Source organism: Gymnoscopelus braueri (assembly GCF_963280865.1).
Source record: "Gymnoscopelus braueri genome assembly, chromosome: 20".
Classification (NCBI taxonomy): domain Eukaryota; kingdom Metazoa; phylum Chordata; class Actinopteri; order Myctophiformes; family Myctophidae; genus Gymnoscopelus; species Gymnoscopelus braueri.
In genome coordinates, this window is record NC_137622.1 from 45,250,321 (window position 1) to 45,268,097 (window position 17,777).

At 39.9% G+C, this 17,777-nt stretch overlaps 2 protein-coding genes across 6 annotated transcripts in view; one reads left to right on the forward strand and one right to left on the reverse strand.

Annotated features, from left to right (window-relative positions):
- Window positions 1–518: 518 nt before the first annotated feature.
- LOC308076503 (protein turtle-like) lies at window positions 519–11,851 on the reverse strand. Of its 2 annotated transcripts, none has more exons than XM_080416830.1 (7): window positions 11,771–11,851; window positions 7,986–8,027; window positions 7,405–7,566; window positions 6,568–6,672; window positions 5,897–6,157; window positions 3,223–3,363; window positions 519–1,313 (listed from the first exon to the last, which is right to left on the reverse strand). In XM_080416830.1, the coding sequence occupies exons 1-7, from the start codon at window positions 11,796–11,798 to the stop codon at window positions 1,252–1,254; spliced, it is 801 nt and encodes a 266-aa protein (XP_080272956.1). In that variant the 5' UTR covers window positions 11,799–11,851; the 3' UTR covers window positions 519–1,251. The 2 variants fall into 2 exon arrangements, with proteins under 2 accessions (XP_080272956.1, XP_080272957.1); XM_080416831.1 differs by lacking the exon at window positions 11,771–11,851 and adding an exon at window positions 11,411–11,512.
- An 809-nt stretch (window positions 11,852–12,660) lies between these two features.
- The window catches only part of LOC308076480 (NACHT, LRR and PYD domains-containing protein 3-like), a 38,284-nt gene continuing 33,167 nt past the window's right edge, over window positions 12,661–17,777 (forward strand). For 3 of the 4 annotated variants that reach the window (XM_080416788.1, XM_080416790.1, XM_080416789.1), the window contains exons 1-2: window positions 13,576–13,716; window positions 16,394–16,732. In XM_080416788.1, the coding sequence (XP_080272914.1) occupies window positions 13,593–13,716; window positions 16,394–16,732 (463 nt within the window). In that variant the 5' untranslated portion in view covers window positions 13,576–13,592. Of the gene's footprint in view, window positions 12,691–13,575; window positions 13,717–16,393; window positions 16,733–17,777 lie in introns of those variants that run through there. The other variant, XM_080416791.1, reaches the window with a different exon arrangement.

A 17,777-nucleotide genomic window follows, 5' to 3' on the forward strand; every position in this document is an offset into this window, starting at 1 on the left:
AAACTGCCACAGTGAAAGCCTGCACAACCTCACTTCACTCTCAGGGTGCAGTGACACCGAACTGTAATTCTGCCTATGAGGGTGGTTTCTGACAATGCTTTTCCATTTTTTTTCCGGAAATCCTTGAATGTCAACAAAGCGCTCCATTCCCATTTAAAAGCATTGGCAGAATCCACCGAATTAAAGGCAGAATTAAAGTTCGGTGTGACCACACGCTTACCCTGTATTTGTGTTCAATACAATTTGATTGATTGATTGATAATAAAAAAAAGTAGAGGGAAGTGCAACGACAACTCTATACAACAGCACACAAACAGAAATAAAAACGGATACATAACAATAGATAACAATTATAATTCTCCTTTACATTCAATTAATGTCTTTCATAGCCAGAAGCAGGAAGCTTTCAAATTCAAATCTTTATTAGAATGCACTTTACATCATGCAAGGAATAGAACAATTACAATAGTTATTATGATTAATAATTATTACCAGATTTCCAGATGTACAGACGTATAATTTAAAGGATTGAAACTAGAAGGAAAAATAAAACTCTAAATGAATTCAGCTCTAAATGAATTCAGCTCTAAATGAATTCAGCTCTAAATGCATCAACTGAAAATAAATTAAAATCGGTTGAATGTGAGATTTTGCATCATGTCTATAATATGCAAACAAAGATCGTTTGACATGTGTTGTTTTATGTGTTGACAAATGTTAGACAAAAATAGATTGATGAACGTAGGATTTTTTGTAAATGCCGGTATGTTCAAAATATGGGCGTAAACAGCTTAGTGAATCCGGCCCATTATATTTAGACTGTTTACATGAATCCCTGACATTATTACATGATTTAATTAACTTTCACTCCCTACAACACTAACCTTATGCTTACAGACAAACCACATACAGTATCACTGACTTAACACACTGCTGCTAATGTAAGCTGCTAAATGATAAGTCATTGTACCTGTTTAACCCTAAGCCTTATGTATTAGGTATTAGTATTTTAACATTATGGATCATTTTTCATTGTATATTTGAGAGAGAGAGAGAGAGAGAGAGAGAGAGAGAGAGAGAGAGAGAGAGAGAGAGAGAGAGAGAGAGAGAGAGAGAGAGAGAGAGAGAGAGAGAGAGAGAGAGAGAGAGAGAGAGAGAGAGAGAGAGAGAGAGAGAGAGAGAGAGAGAGAGAGGTCCACTCGTGACTGTGACAAGCTGTGCTGAGCTATCACCTTCAACACTTCTGATTGGCTACACCGCTACCTGCATGATGACATCATTGTCTCGTCTCCTCCTCGCATTGGCTGCTGCCTCTGAGAGAGAGAGAGAGACAGACAGACAGACAGACAGTAAAGTTCATATAGAACACTTTATTATTTGCATGTATTATTGTCAGAATGAAAGTCCATTTATTCACCAAGTATGTAGATTATAAACTCAGAGGGACAGTGTGTCACAATCTGTGTCATGTTGTGTCTCTTGTTGTGTTCATGTTTCTTATATTAGTCATAGTTAACGTTTTATGTTACAGTTGTGTTCCTTTAATTGTGAAGTAATGTTTTCTTGTTTCTTAGTTTAAATTTGTTTTTTTACATTATATTTGCGTACCTTTGTTTTTTAGTGACGCCCTATAAGTGTTTCCTGTTCTCCTTAGTTGCTCTTACAGTACCTCTTTGGTTATAAACCCTCAGTCCCTTGTGTTCTCTGACAGTCTGAAGATGTTGCTACAGTGTTCTGCTTATTATTATTATTATTATTATTATGGGGTTATTATTATTTCCTAGTCTATTCCTACAGTCCTCAGTGTATGCTCCCCTCATGCTCCTTGGGCTCCTAGTTTATTGGGTGAATAATTCCTTTGACACTTGACCTGCTCTGCCTCAGCCTGTCCTCTGGTCCTGTGGCTATAAAAGGCCTGTTATGAAGGCCACACGCTAAGGTGTGTTTTATAACATGTTTGTCTCAGTCTCACCTCTGTGTGTTTCTGTACATAAGTATCATTATGATGTTAATATGTCTCTATATGAGTATCATATGATGGACACATGTTAATATGTCTCTATGGGCGGATTCACACTGGGTCCGATTGAATCAAACCGTTCCCGAGTACGCTTGGCTGGCCAGCATTCACACTGGCCAAGACTCGAGACCATTTCATTTAACATTAATGGTAAATATGTGCCTCATGGGGGCGCTGTGGACTATGGGGCTTTGGAAGAGAGAAGAGAGAAGAAAAGTCACTCTAGAGTGAATAATAAAGTTTGACTGTGTTCCTGACGTTGTCTTGAGTTATAATAACAACAGATCAACAATACACAACCAAAGCAGTGTGTGCACTGGTCTTTGAAACCTCGAAATGTAACGTTGTCTGTTAATATGATATTGGCGTCACGGACGCATCCTTGGTACTTTAGCAGTAGACGTCACGGACTAATCCTTGGTGTATTTATCCTTATAAATACGTTCGCCACACATGTGTTTTTTGTTTATTATTTTTCACGGCTCGCGCTACTCAAACACTAGCGGGATTATTATTTCTTGTCAACATTCAAGTAGAACTATGAGAAGGTATAGCCCAGCTAAAATAATGCGTCATTATAAAAAATATATAAATGATATATGATTAGCAGTCCACTTCCTTCTCTTGGTACGGATGGATTCACACTGCCGTGTTCCGTTCCCGACTCCGCAGCAATCGGACCCGAGACTACCTTCCAAGGTGGTTTCGGGTACGGTACGGTGATGCGTTACGGGGAACGGTTCGCTACGTTCACACTACCACAACATCTGCCATGTGGTCCGGGGTGCGCACCCGGGACCATAGTGTGAAACCGCCCTATATGAGTATCATATGATGGACACATGTTAATATGTCTCTATATGAGTATCATATGATGAACACATGTTAATATGTCTCTATATGAGTATCATATGATGGACACATGTTAATATGTGTCTATATGAGTATCATATGATGGACACATGTTAATATGTCTCTATATGAGTATCATATGATGGACACATGTTAATATGTCTCTATATGAGTATCATATGATGGACACATGTTAATATGTCTCTATATGAGTATCATATGATGGACACATGTTAATATGTCTCTATATGAGTATCATATGATAGACACATGTTAATATGTCTCTATATGAGTATCATATGATGGACACATGTTAAAGTGTTTATATAAGGTGTGTTTATATAACTCACCTCTAGCTCTAGCTCTGTCTCTCAGTATAGAGAAGTAGAGGAAGGTTGAAATCACATAAGGCGTGGCCACCAGTATCTTAATGATCAGTTGGTTCCGAGTGATGAGGGGGGGTTCAGGGGGGCTGGAGGAGGAAGATGAATCTGTAAAGAGAACAATGGCTTTCAGTTTCCAAACACTGCTTTATCTTCTTCTGGTGATAATTGTGACATTATCAAAGATTCAAGACAAAGGGCCCCATTCTGTGGCAGTTTTCCCAGCCGCAACGCTACCCTTAACCTGTTAAATACCGATAATGGAGCTGCGCCGCCCCAATAGGTTATTCTAGCACCTGCTCTACCCGTCACCATTATGCCGACGCCGTTATTTGCGCATGGAGGTGTGCCTGTGGGCGTGTTGTTGCTATATCCCCCACATTGACATTCTCAACCCACACATGGGTACGGCTTGGGGAGGGGGGATAGTGGATTCTAATAGCACCCGCCGGTTTATAAAATCACCCGCCAAGTGCACACAGACACTACAATGGCTTTGTGCGTTGGACCATGAGCCGTGTTGCCAGCCTTGGCGAGAAATAAGCAACCGCAGGTCTATGAAAACAAAAAGAAGCAACTATAAGGCCACATGAGCACTTCAAACTACTAACTAGAGCTTTCATATCCCTTAAATATTTCAGCCAGGCTCGACTAATAATTGACAAATTAGACCCAGCCCAGCCCGTCAGTCATTTTTCTAAAGAAGCTTAATTGCTGCATGCAGCCTTTTTTCTCATTAAATCTTGGTAATTCGTTAAGAACAGGAGTCATTCCACCCTATTCCAACAGTCTATATTTTATTTAAAAAACAGCTTGGAGCAAATAGGGCTATATAAATATATACACTGCCCCATAACCATTTTAAGAATGATATTCGGTTTTTATACGAAATATATTTTTTATTTAGATATTTTCGTTTTTTCCATATTGCTGTCATGTCTTAATAAAATCATGCTTTTAGCAAGCAAAATAAGCAGTACAAAACAGTTTGGATTACTTTGTTTGATGGGAAAGAGTTGCGATGGAGAAATCACATCCAATGTTACCTTCTAGCCTACTGCCCGCTGCCTGTGCTCTCATTTGAAGAAATAATCCAACATTTACTTTGAGGTGAAAAAGACATGAAGAAAGCTTTTCAATCCCGATAGTCTGAAGATCCATTGTCATGTTATGGTTTAAACTTTAAAGGGGGCTCTGCCGTCGTGACAACTGACAGTCAATACTTGATTGATTGATTTGACCTACTTTTGCGCTGCTGCTGAGCTCAGTGCGCTGGTGATTAATTATTTAATTAATTATTTATTTAATTATTTTTTATAAGATGATAGGATCATCTAGTGTGATTTTCATTTTGGCTGCTGTCTCGTTAAACCCATGCTGCGGGTGAATATTATATTATAGCCTATATTATATATATTAGCCTATATTATTATTATATTCCCCGCGTAAACGCTACGTTCATGACCCCCCAAAATAACCATATTTGAACTGGGGACCCCCCCATTTTGTTTGACTCGGTTCCTCAGATAAATATTGTGAAAATAGCAGATCTACAAGCTCGCCAGGCGTTGGGTGCTCCATTGTGGTCTCGACCCACAGGTTGAGAACCACTGCATTAAAAGCTCCAAGCAAGTTACATGTCTAGTATGTTGTTGACCACGTAATGTAATGTCTTTGGTTTAGTGTTAGGCTTCTCCGTGGCGCGCGCGCCTCATTGCATGCTGTCCAAAATAACAGATCTGTAAGCTGTCGACAGACATGACGCAGCGCCGTTGATAGCTTGTATGTCTGTTATTTTGGGTAGGTAGGCGACGCACATACGCATCGCAGCAATGTGTCTGGGTTTGAGAGGCTTTGATTGATGTAAACTTAAAGTTTAGCTCTGTTCGGGATTACTGAACAAAGGTGGATGATGAAAGATAACGGGGACAATATGGATGTAAGTTAACTTTAACTGCGTCACGCAGAGGAAACTATGGAGCTACTACAGAGATGTTTACACACCCCTGGAATCCATTAGAATGGTGGAAATAGAACAATACAGCCAACGTGAGTACATAGGCTAAGCTATAGACCTTTCCTAAAACTATCCAATTTATTATACCCATGTGCTACTGTTTGTCTGTGTACCACGTAGGAGCGTTGTCGCAACATGATGTAATTAATTATTTGGGAGCAGCCGGTGTGTACCAATAGTATAAATATTTTAAATGGCTTTCATATACTATTCCGGATCTGACTAATATGACAAGCTTATTGTGAACACAATAGGCTACAAATTAATATAAAAATGTATTTGGATAAAATAAAAAAAATAAGGAAAACAAGCCCAATGTGGCTTATAATAATCAGACCAGGCAACAGTGCAGACAGGTAGATAGGCTAGAGCATATATTGGATCGGGGATGACGGCTAGCGCAATCTTCTCTTAAAGGCAATGGCTTCTGGCACGGTGATTGGTTTTATCATTGTAACGCCCAAACCACACCTATGCATAATGTAACGGGTAGCTCAGGTGTTTGGCGGGTGAGGGGGGTGCCATAGAATACAGAATTTTGCGGGGAAACGCCTCTTGCCTAGTCCGAAATCCGTAATTAGTGGTTTGTTCAAATCTCACCCAGAATAGAGCCCAAAGACTCACTTGTAACTTCCATCCAGCTCTCTGATGACTCTCCAAGGTCAGAGATGTTACACTTGTAGAATCCTTCATCAGACTTGATAACATGGTGGATGGTCATCTGTCCTGTAGACTCTGTGCTGATGAAGGATCCGTTTAGATAGAAACCAGCTGGGAGGTCAGAGGATGTTTTCTTTGTTTTCTTGTCTTTGGACAGGCAGCGGAATGTGGCTTTATCTCCCTCTGGCACAGGAAGTACAGGACTCTCCAGGATCACATCTCCACCTAGAACCAACATGTTGAGTCATATTAAGAAAAAAAAAAAGAATTATGAGTTGTTTGATGTGTCCATTTCCATGTAAAGTTTAGTTCAGGTCAGTTCAGTTTTTATGTTCGGATATTGGACACATAACATAAAAAGTGCAATACATTGTGTTAATTGCCAGTGATTCACATGCTACACTACTGCAGCATTGTCCAAGTGCCCAAAAAATCACTGAGCTTGTCTTGTCTTTTCTATTGTGAACAGCTAATCTCATATTCCATTCTGACTTCCACAGTTTGTGGGAGTGGCCCTTGTGCACAAAATGCTACAAATCAAATACTGCTAGACATGAACAAACTATTGATAACGACGGTAGAATGTGAATCATGTCTGTGTACCCTCAACAGTATATTGATTATAGTGGTTGTACCAGAGATCATGATGTTGATGGACCGGCTGACTTCTCCTGACTTGGACTCACACCAGTAAACTCCGCTGTCCCAGTGATATGGGGATTCAATGACACAGGACGCTCCTGCACACAATCACAATGAAAAGAAAGGGTTGGGTTTGGCTTAAAAGTATGTATCCGTCCGTCCGTCTATCCCTACATACGTTCGGCACTGATGGAAAGTAACTAAGTACATTTACTCAAGTAGCTTTTGAGCTAATCTGTTGAGCACATTTTTAGCTATTTGTACTTTACTGGAGTATTTCCAATTTTCAATACTTTTACTTCTACTCCACTACATCTCAGAGGCAAATATTGTACTTTTACTCCACAAAAAATATTTTGTTTTTGATTATTATTACAAAACATACATTAACCACTTCAGCCCTATATACATTTCGGCCATTAGAAAATAGCCGACCTACAAGCTCACAATGCGTTGCGATGCGACGCATTGTGAGCTTGTAGATCGGCTATTTTCAAACGTTTTTATACATTTTATCCACAAGTTTCCTAGGGCGTTGTGGGCATCATTTCCTGTCGATTTGATCCCTGATACCTGTTCAAATCGACAGGAAGTGATGCCCACAACGCCCTAGGAAACCTGTGGATACATTTGAAAACTTGTGACTTGGGACATTCTGCATAATGAGTACGTTTCGACTTTTGTACTTTAAGTATATTTTGATACCAATACTTTTGTACTTTTACTCAAGTACATTTTGACTTTTACTTGTAACAGAGTATTTCCACATTGCAGTATTGATACTTTTACCTAAGTAAAACATGTGAGTACTTTTTCCACCGCTGACTGACCTTCGATGACTCCCCATTCATTGTTGCAAGTTCCGTTCACCCTCTCACTGTTCTGTCTTTTCACAGACCACAGGACAGGCTCACCATCTTCCTCACAGCTCACTGAGATGGGCTCATGCTGAAAGTACTGATGAGGTCTGTCAGGACTGACTCTGACTGACACTGGAGGGGGGGGGGGGGGTAACAGAGGGATGAGAGGGAGAGATAGATTGTCAGTTACGTACTGCAGGTATTAGTTATGATGACCCATGATCATGAAATAATGATTTTATCATTATGTTTTCTCATGATAATGACATATTTCTCATGATCAGTGATCACAACTTCAAACATGTTAGGTTACAGTACAGTTCCATCATGACTCACTACATCTACAAGAGGATAAAAACATGACTCTAACCCTAACCCTAGTAACCATGACACCATTCTATGAATCCACAACAATTATTATATTAGCTGAGGTGGATTGTGGTTTGGAAATCCCTGCATTAAAATTTATTATTGTGTATTAACAGGATACACATAATATGGCTTATCTCACACTACACTACCCATAATGCAATGCAATGAAGTTGTCTCACCATCTGGTTGAGCAGGACCACAGTATATGAGTAGATGCACCACTGTGAGAGAGAGAGAGAGAGAGAGAGAGAGAGAGGGAGAGAGTTACTTCAGAGCAGAGAACACTTCACCGCTGGACACTCATTTATTTTAAATTGGGTTTGGAAACAAATTATGTAAAAGTATGTTTTCCTCTGGATTACTGTCTAGTGTACAAAGGGCTTTACAGAGGGAAGACACAACGCCTGCATTCTGGCTTGGATCAGCAGAGTCTCACTGCACTCATGTGAATACAGACACTCTGCCTTATGCACCTAACCCTCATGAATACACAGTCACTCTGCCTTATGCACTTAACCCTCATGTGAATACAGTCACTCTGCCTTATGCACCTAACCCTCATGAATACACAGACACTCTGCCTTATGCACCTAACCCTCATGAATACACAGTCACTCTGCCTTATGCACTTAACCCTCATGTGAATACAGTCACTCTGCCTTATGCACTTAACCCTCATGAATACACAGACACTCTGCCTTATGCACCTAACCCTCATGTGAATACACAGACACTCTGCCTTATGCACCTAACCCTCATGAATACACAGTCACTCTGCCTTATGAACCTAACCCTCATGAATACACAGACACTCTGCCTTATGCACCTAACCCTCATGAATACACAGACACTCTGCCTTGTGCACCTAACCCTCATGAATACACAGTCACTCTGCCTTATGCACCTAACCCTCATGAATACACAGTCACTCTGCCTTATGCACCTAACCCTCATGAATACACAGACACTCTGCCTTATGCACCTAACCCTCATGAATACACAGTCACTCTGCCTTATGCACCTAACCCTCATGAATACACAGTCACTCTGCCTTATACACTTAACCCTAACCCTCATGTGAATACAGTCACTCTGCCTTATGCACTTAACCCTCATGTGAATACAGTCACTCTGCCTTATGCACCTAACCCTCATGTGAATACAGTCACTCTGCCTTATTCACCTAACCCTCATGTGAATACAGTCACTCTGCCTTATTCACCTAACCCTCATGTGAATACAGTCACTCTGCCTTATTCACCTAACCCTCATGTGAATACAGACACTCTGCCTTATGCACCTAACCCTCATGTGAATACAGTCACTCTGCCTTATTCACCTAACCCTCATGTGAATACAGTCACTCTGCCTTATGCACCTAACCCTCATGTGAATACAGCCACTCTGCCTTATTCAACTAACCCTAACCCTCATGTGAATACAGTCACTCTGCCTTATGCACCTAACCCTCATGTGAATACAGTCACTCTGCCTTATTCACCTAACCCTAACCCTCATGTGAATACAGTCACTCTGCCTTATGCACCTAACCCTCATGAATACACAGACACTCTGCCTTATGCACCTAACCCTCATGAATACACAGTCACTCTGCCTTATGCACTTAACCCTCATGTGAATACAGTCACTCTGCCTTATGCACTTAACCCTCATGAATACACAGACACTCTGCCTTATGCACCTAACCCTCATGTGAATACACAGACACTCTGCCTTATGCACCTAACCCTCATGAATACACAGTCACTCTGCCTTATGAACCTAACCCTCATGAATACACAGACACTCTGCCTTATGCACCTAACCCTCATGAATACACAGACACTCTGCCTTGTGCACCTAACCCTCATGAATACACAGTCACTCTGCCTTATGCACCTAACCCTCATGAATACACAGTCACTCTGCCTTATGCACCTAACCCTCATGAATACACAGACACTCTGCCTTATGCACCTAACCCTCATGAATACACAGTCACTCTGCCTTATGCACCTAACCCTCATGAATACACAGTCACTCTGCCTTATACACTTAACCCTAACCCTCATGTGAATACAGTCACTCTGCCTTATGCACTTAACCCTCATGTGAATACAGTCACTCTGCCTTATGCACCTAACCCTCATGTGAATACAGTCACTCTGCCTTATTCACCTAACCCTCATGTGAATACAGTCACTCTGCCTTATTCACCTAACCCTCATGTGAATACAGTCACTCTGCCTTATTCACCTAACCCTCATGTGAATACAGACACTCTGCCTTATGCACCTAACCCTCATGTGAATACAGTCACTCTGCCTTATTCACCTAACCCTCATGTGAATACAGTCACTCTGCCTTATGCACCTAACCCTCATGTGAATACAGTCACTCTGCCTTATTCAACTAACCCTAACCCTCATGTGAATACAGTCACTCTGCCTTATTCACCTAACCCTAACCCTCATGTGAATACAGTCACTCTGCCTTATGCACCTAACCCTCATGTGAATACAGTCACTCTGCCTTATGCACCTAACCCTCATGTGAATACAGTCACTCTGCCTTATTCACCTAACCCTAACCCTCATGTGAATACAGACACTCTGCCTTATGCACCTAACCCTCATGTGAATACAGACACTCTGCCTTATGCACCTAACCCTCATGTGAATACAGACACTCTGCCTTATGCACCTAACCCTCATGTGAATACAGTCACTCTGCCTTTTGCACCTAACCCTCATGTGAATACAGTCACTCTGCCTTATACACTTAACCCTAACCCTCATGTGAATACAGACACTCTGCTTTATGCACCTAACCCTAACCCTCATGTGAATACAGTCACTCTGCCTTATGCACCTAACCCTCATGTGAATACAGTCACTCTGCCTTATTCACCTAACCCTCATGTGAATACAGTCACTCTGCCTTATGCACCTGCTTCATCTGGGTCAAATCTTTTGTCATGGGCGGGCGTGTGCATGAAATGTGCTGTTACACTGTCGATCTGATCTGATTTGATCTGATCTGATCTTATTGTATCTGATCTTTACTAATCCAGAGTTATTAAATTCATGTGAAATGAATCAATTCAGCCCTCTGTTCAGTTCACATCAATAATTCAAGTTCATTTAAAGAATCTTTCACTTCATAAATTACATTTATCATCCTGCAGATGATCACCCTATCAAGACTTTTAAACCATGTGTCATGTAATTTACTGACTTTACTCTATTTGTTTATTTGGTTGGGACAGTGCATCAATGAATTCTAAGACAATAGTGTAATACATACACATGAATAAGAGTAAAATGCCGGATTTAGCCAAAGCTACTTTCCATCCGTAGTCCTCAACGACATAAAAACATACAGACATCACAAAATAACTACAATATAACAACAATACAACATAATTAGAGATACTGAAAGAACCTCAGGTTGACTACAGTTACACCTGACCTCAGAATCAGTCATTTGTAGTTTATGCATCATGTATTCTGCCAGATTTGAACGTTTTACATTTCATGTAATTGTAGCATAAGCTCCTGATAGACTTAAATGAATTCATTAATAATAAGTTACATGAAGGTACCTTTGAATGAATAGATTCCACCACACATCAGATTGAGGTTGATTGGATCTTTAATCCACCAGTTCTAACTGATCACCACATCAGCATTACATCTCAGGTTAAACGTCATCTAAACCTCAGAACCAGTTATTTATAGCCTCAGCTTCCATTTACTCCACATAAAAAAAACATTAAACCATCTCTCCAGTACTTTAATAACCTTGTTTAGTAACAAAATCTGAATTTCTGTCTCATTAAGTAATTTAAATAAATGAAAATGAGTGCCAAAGCACAGTGTTAGAGAAAAGAACAAATGTTCAATGATGCTCTGCCTAATATGTAGTTGGAGTGAACTAAAATAATATATAAATAAGTACTCACACATTATATAGGTTGATTTAAACGTCATGTTGACAAACGGACTGACTGAAAGTGACTGAGAGCAGAGCTGTGTGGTTTCATATAGACCCTAGATCTGCTATAGTGGGTTCAGGCTGATGTGTCTATTTCCTTGTGGTAAGATGCTCTGCCAAACACACACATCGCGTGTATGAAACACACAGGTAGACAGGGGTGAATACTAAAAAACAGGTTTTGGAAATCTGTAGTTAACACAAATAATGTTGTATTGACTTGTATATAATGACACAATGAGTTACAGTAGGCCTGCTTTTCATGTTTACAATTGAATTATCATTTTCCTGATATGTGTTGTGTTTCAGAAAAACCTTCCTCAATGGTTTGTTCCAATATGACTAAACTAGTAGGCCTACTGGGTAACCAGAAGAGTGGGCACATGAGAAGCTAGCCCTAGAGGGCTGTGATCTTACATACATTTCATGTATTCCAAATACACAGCCATAGATCGATCGTATGATATCCGCGCCCTGTTAGCAGACTGACCTCCGCGGCATAAATCTTATCTGCGTGTGTATTCACACACAGACAACATTCTCTGTCAGCGACAGGGCTGAACAGGGGCCCCTCGCCTGGAGAGTATGTTGTCCGTGTAAAGCTTGGTGGAAGTGGAGATATTTTACTAAACACACGTTTTCTGCCAGAACTTTGAAATGGATATGAAACTAGAGAACAATATGACTCCAAGTCTTAGGAATTAATTATTGGTTGAGTTGAGAAGATTTATGCCGCGGAGATCAGTCTATGGCTGTGTATTTGGAATACATGAAATGTATGTAAGATCACAGACATTCTAGGGCTAGTGAGAAGCCTGTATGCTTTAGAAATTGGTGAGAAATAAGGTAAAATATAGCCTACATGATTTGATGGAGTACAATTTTGAGGTAGGCTACTTACTTTACAGGAGTACGTACTTCCAATTTTCAGTACTTTTACTTCTACTCAACATCTCAGTTATTTGAAAACTTTAGTTACTAGTTACTTTGTAGATTTGTAGATTTTTCTAAAGATTTGTATACATTTGAAAACCTGCATAATGAGTACTTTTACTTTTGATACTTTATAAGTACATTTTGATGCCAATGCTTTTGTACTTTTACTCGAAGTACTTTTTGAATTCCGGACTTATACTTGTATAACAGTCAGAGTATTTCTACATTGCAGTATTGATACTTTTACTTAAGTAAACAAATTGAGTAATTTTTCCACCACTGTATAATTGTATAACTGCCTAAATGCATAGTTTTCGATGCATTTCGGGGGTTTTGGGAGGTTTGACCCCCCCAAAAATATTAGCCGGAATAGGTGTCCCTTATTTTAATTTCTAGGAGTTGTCAATCCTACTACAGAATGAGATTACCAGAGGTACAACGGCTGGGCAAAGTGCATCTAGCCAATCACAAGACATGGTGCGTGAGAGATAGCAAAAACATTTTTCTTTTTTAATATGGATTAAACGTGTTTAATAACAACAACGATTAGCGCCGATCAACATACGTTTCCGCGGGACCCTGATGCAGCTCAGAATATCTTTGAAATCTCTCTGCAACACTTTAGAGACGTTATGTTTGTCTGAGACCAGAGAGTGGTAGGCTACCAACGGGTGAATGAGAGAAGACATGGGACCCTGGATACAGGGTTCCGAAAGGGGCTGCGGTGTGGCCAGTTGGCCACTAGATGGCCTCATAAGACCACAAATAGATGTGTGACCTGAGCTGAATCCACGGGTGAAATAGAAAGTATGAAACCGTCTTACTGGCAACTTGAGACATAGAAGCAGTGAATTATGGCGTTTCGCTCCGTCTATTTGTCCTTCCAAGTCGATGTTCGTTCTGTAAAATCCACCTTCTGGATTTTTTTGAAGGTTTTCCTGGTGCTATGGAGCAGCTGTTACAACACATCTGCAACAGGTAACTTTAAAGTGATTTACAGTAACGGACAGGGTAAGGGTAAGGGTAAGGGAGGGCTGCTAAAAAAACATTACGGTAATGTGTGCTTGTTTTCTTCTCATTTTTATAAATGTTTTTCAAACTGTCATAGTCTTGTTCCAAGGCTAGTTTTTCCTCATTAAATGCAATGTGTATCTGATGCTCAAAACTAATAAAGTAAGAAGAAAAAAAGGAGGAAAAGTGTATTGGCAAATAAACTACTTCTTCTCCATTCTCTCCATCAGTTATAAATACATAATATACAAGGGGTGGTTGGGAAATACAGCACTTAGCCCACTGGCCAATACAAACTAATACGTGAGGACCGTTGCGCATTTCCGAACGCACAATATGTCACAGTCCGTCATAAAAACATGTCACATACATACTGTACTGTGCAGCATGTGGTCCAGCAAAATTAGTTAATATCTAGGTCTAGACAATCTGTTTAACCATTCTAACCCTACTTCCCCTATTCAAAAATAGCAGATCTGCAAGCTCACAACATGCAACATGCTGTGAGCTTGTAGATCGACTATTTTAGAAAAGTTTTGAAATAATATGTCAAAATTCAAAAATGTGGAAAAACTGAGAATCCTTGGTGAATATCGTGTACCTGTCCCTGGTACACGATATTTTCAGATGGGGGTCCGTGGCCAAATACATATTAATGTGGGGGTGACATGAAAATGTTGGAGAACCACTGCTGTGCACAGGGTGAGGGTGGATTACAGGCCTACTGGGCCCAGAGTAGACCCAGGGGCCCAGATCTCAGGGCCACACTAAGCCACACTGAAGTCTTCATTAACTTTGCATTTATTGTCACATAGTCAAGGCCCTTGACTATGTGACAATAAATGCCCTTGACTCAAGGGGATTGTTCATTCATGTCAATGAGACCTAACAATCATACTGAGAAACTCAGTGTGACAGTGTGCCATATCAACATTAAGTTTAATTATGACAGTAATATTTCCATCTGATTTTGATTGTCCATAGGCTATACATAACAACCTTTATTTTTTCCTTCTTCTTTAGAAATATTTTCTTTCACATCAGGATGTAATGATCATTAGACTCAGAGCAATTAGTCCATGAGCCAGACAAGATTTCATTATTGAAAGAGTGGGCAAAACCAAACCTATATTAAATTGTTCATAGGGTCAATACGAGTAAATAAATATATGATAACCTCTCCACAGGAGCAGCTTTTTCATGGTTATCACACATTTTGTTATTTTCCCCATACGTACATGACAGGTGAAAAAATGACCAAATTTAAAAAAGAGTTATCATAATGAAACTTCCTGAGTTGATTGCTTACATTAAGACAATGATTTATCGTATTACAAGTTTTCTGAAATTGTATATTTAAATATGCAAATTGGGCATTAGGAAAGTATGCCCGAATTTGCATAACTTTCCAGAATCAACATTGGAACATTGGACAAAGCCAGAGTCAACATTCTTATTTCATTTTGTTAAGAAGTTGGAGTCAAAGGTTTTTAACGAGGGAATATTCAATATCTGGCTCAATTTGTGGGCTCTGGCTCATGGACTAAATGCTTGATTTGCATATTTAAATGTACAATTTCAGAAAACTTGTAATACGATAAATCATTGTCTTCATGTAAGTAATCAATTGGGGATGTTTCATTATGATAGCTATTTTTTAAATGTTGTAATTTTTTCACCTGTCATGTACGTATGGGGAAAATAACAAAATGTGTGATAACTATGAAAAAGCTACTCCTGTGGAAAGGTTAGCATATATTTATTTACTCGTATTGACCCTATGAACAATTTAATATAGGTTTGGTTTTGCCCACTCTTTCGATAATCATTGCTCAATTTTGGGGCTCTGGCTCATGGACTAAATAACCCACCTATCTCCTAGACTAAATAATATTAATTCTATAATAAACCACCTATCCAGACCCCTTCCCCAGTCAGTTAGGAGTTTGAATGAATGTAGAATTATGTGCAGGATGTAATTTGTATAATGTGAGGGGACTTAATTTAATTGACTAAACTTTTCTTTAATATTCAATTAAAAAAAATCCTCTCTCTCTCACGTGTGCCAGTGATCACTTTCCCCGGTGCCAATGTTGGCACCGTGCCTAAGGTTGCCTACCCCTGGCCTAAACCAACCTGCCTCTTCGGCCATGAGGATATTACAAATGGGCCCCCAAATAATTGGCAAAAGACTTAAGATTTTATTGATATAAAAAACATTGTGCTTTTTTAACATTGTTTGCTTTTTACAGATATTGTCCTTCTAATGAATGTTAGACTCGTTGAAAACGCACATCCCTGCTTCTGGTGACTGATATTGTCCTTCTAATGTTGTGTTTTTTCGATTACTTTTTTCATTTATGATTTATAGGCCTAATTGTTTTGGGAAAATGAAAAAAATTATATAATAATAAAATGAATGAAGAAGTAATTGAAAAAACACGGCCCCTCACACATTAGAAGGACAATATCAGTCAGCAGAACCAAGGACGGGTTTGTTTTCAAATTAATCTATCTTGGTTAAAATGGAGTTTGAAGTTACAAAGGGTTTGTATAGGAAGGAAATACTGATCTACAAGCATAATTAAGAATTAATAATGAAGATGAATGTCAATACATTAAAGCCATTTTGTTTTGTTTTAAGGAGAACCTCAGGTCATCGGGTCTCATCCTGTGATGGTCATAGAGGGAGATGATGTGATCCTTCCATGTCACATTAAACCTCCTGTCAACATGGATAAGAAGACGATGGAGTGGTCCAGACCTGACCTGAAGGCAGGGTTTGTCCTCATGCTCCAAGATGGACATCTCATTACTGCCGTTGTGAACCCGCTGTACAAACAGAGGGTGTCCTTGTTTCATGAGGAGCTGCGTCATGGTAACATCTCACTGAGGCTGACCAGGGTGAAGCTCTCAGACGAGGGGACCTACAGGTGTTTTGTTCCACCCCTGAGCAGCAGCACTTTGATCCAGCTCCTTGTTGGTAAGATTTAATGTTCAAAATGATGGATGGGAAAACAATAAGGATGTATATAGAGCATGATAAAAATCAGTGTTGTCATTAGAGGCAGCATGATTTCCCCCTTTTTTTTAAAATCATGTCACGGGCCGCATTGGACCCCACTGTCGCACCGCTGCTCTACATCCTCCCGGTGGGGGCTCCTCACTGTGAGTCAGTAGGATACAACAGCAGTGACAACACACTGAAATGTGTGGTGGGGAGGAACTAATTGGCATAACGACTAAATTGGGGAGAAAAAGGGGGTAAAAAGCAAAACAAAACCAAAAAGAAGGACTGGAAATGGACCTTACAGGTCAGTAACTCTGAGAGTGTACAAACGTAATGGAACCATTACAGGTCCATTTGGTTCCATTTGTACAATGGTAAATGGTAAAATGGTAAATGGTGCATTTATATAGCGCTTTTATCCAAAGCGCTTTACATTGATTGTGCCATTAACCCATTCACACACACATTCATACACCGATGGCGGAGGAAACCATGCAAGGCACCAACCTGCTCATCGGGAACAATTAGGGGTTCAGTGTCTTGCTCAAGGACACTTCGATACTAACTCTGGGGGAGCGCCCCAGCCCGGGATCGAACTGGGAACCTTGCGGTTTTCCAGTTCACTCTACCCGGCCACTCTACCCCTGAACCACTGCCGCCCCTACAATCAGACTTAAATGAACACTTATGATTTTACAATGCAGATCAGGGTCCCATCTCAGAGATAGAAATGGTATCGGGATCCGTGATAATGAATATCTAAATGAGGGTCCTTGAAATGAAAGAGTTTGAGAACCACTAGCTACTGTATTAGTCATAGTTAACAGTCATTGAAGGCAAGACTATTTCCAACTATAATTATTATGCATCATCTCTTTCCAAGCTTTGCTGTTGAAGGTGTCCAGAGCCAAGACTGTGGGCACCCAGGTGTCAGAGATTTTTTAAATCAAATTTTCCTCCTTATATAATAATAATACCTGATGATCATGTTTAGTGCAGGGGTGTCAAACTCATTTTG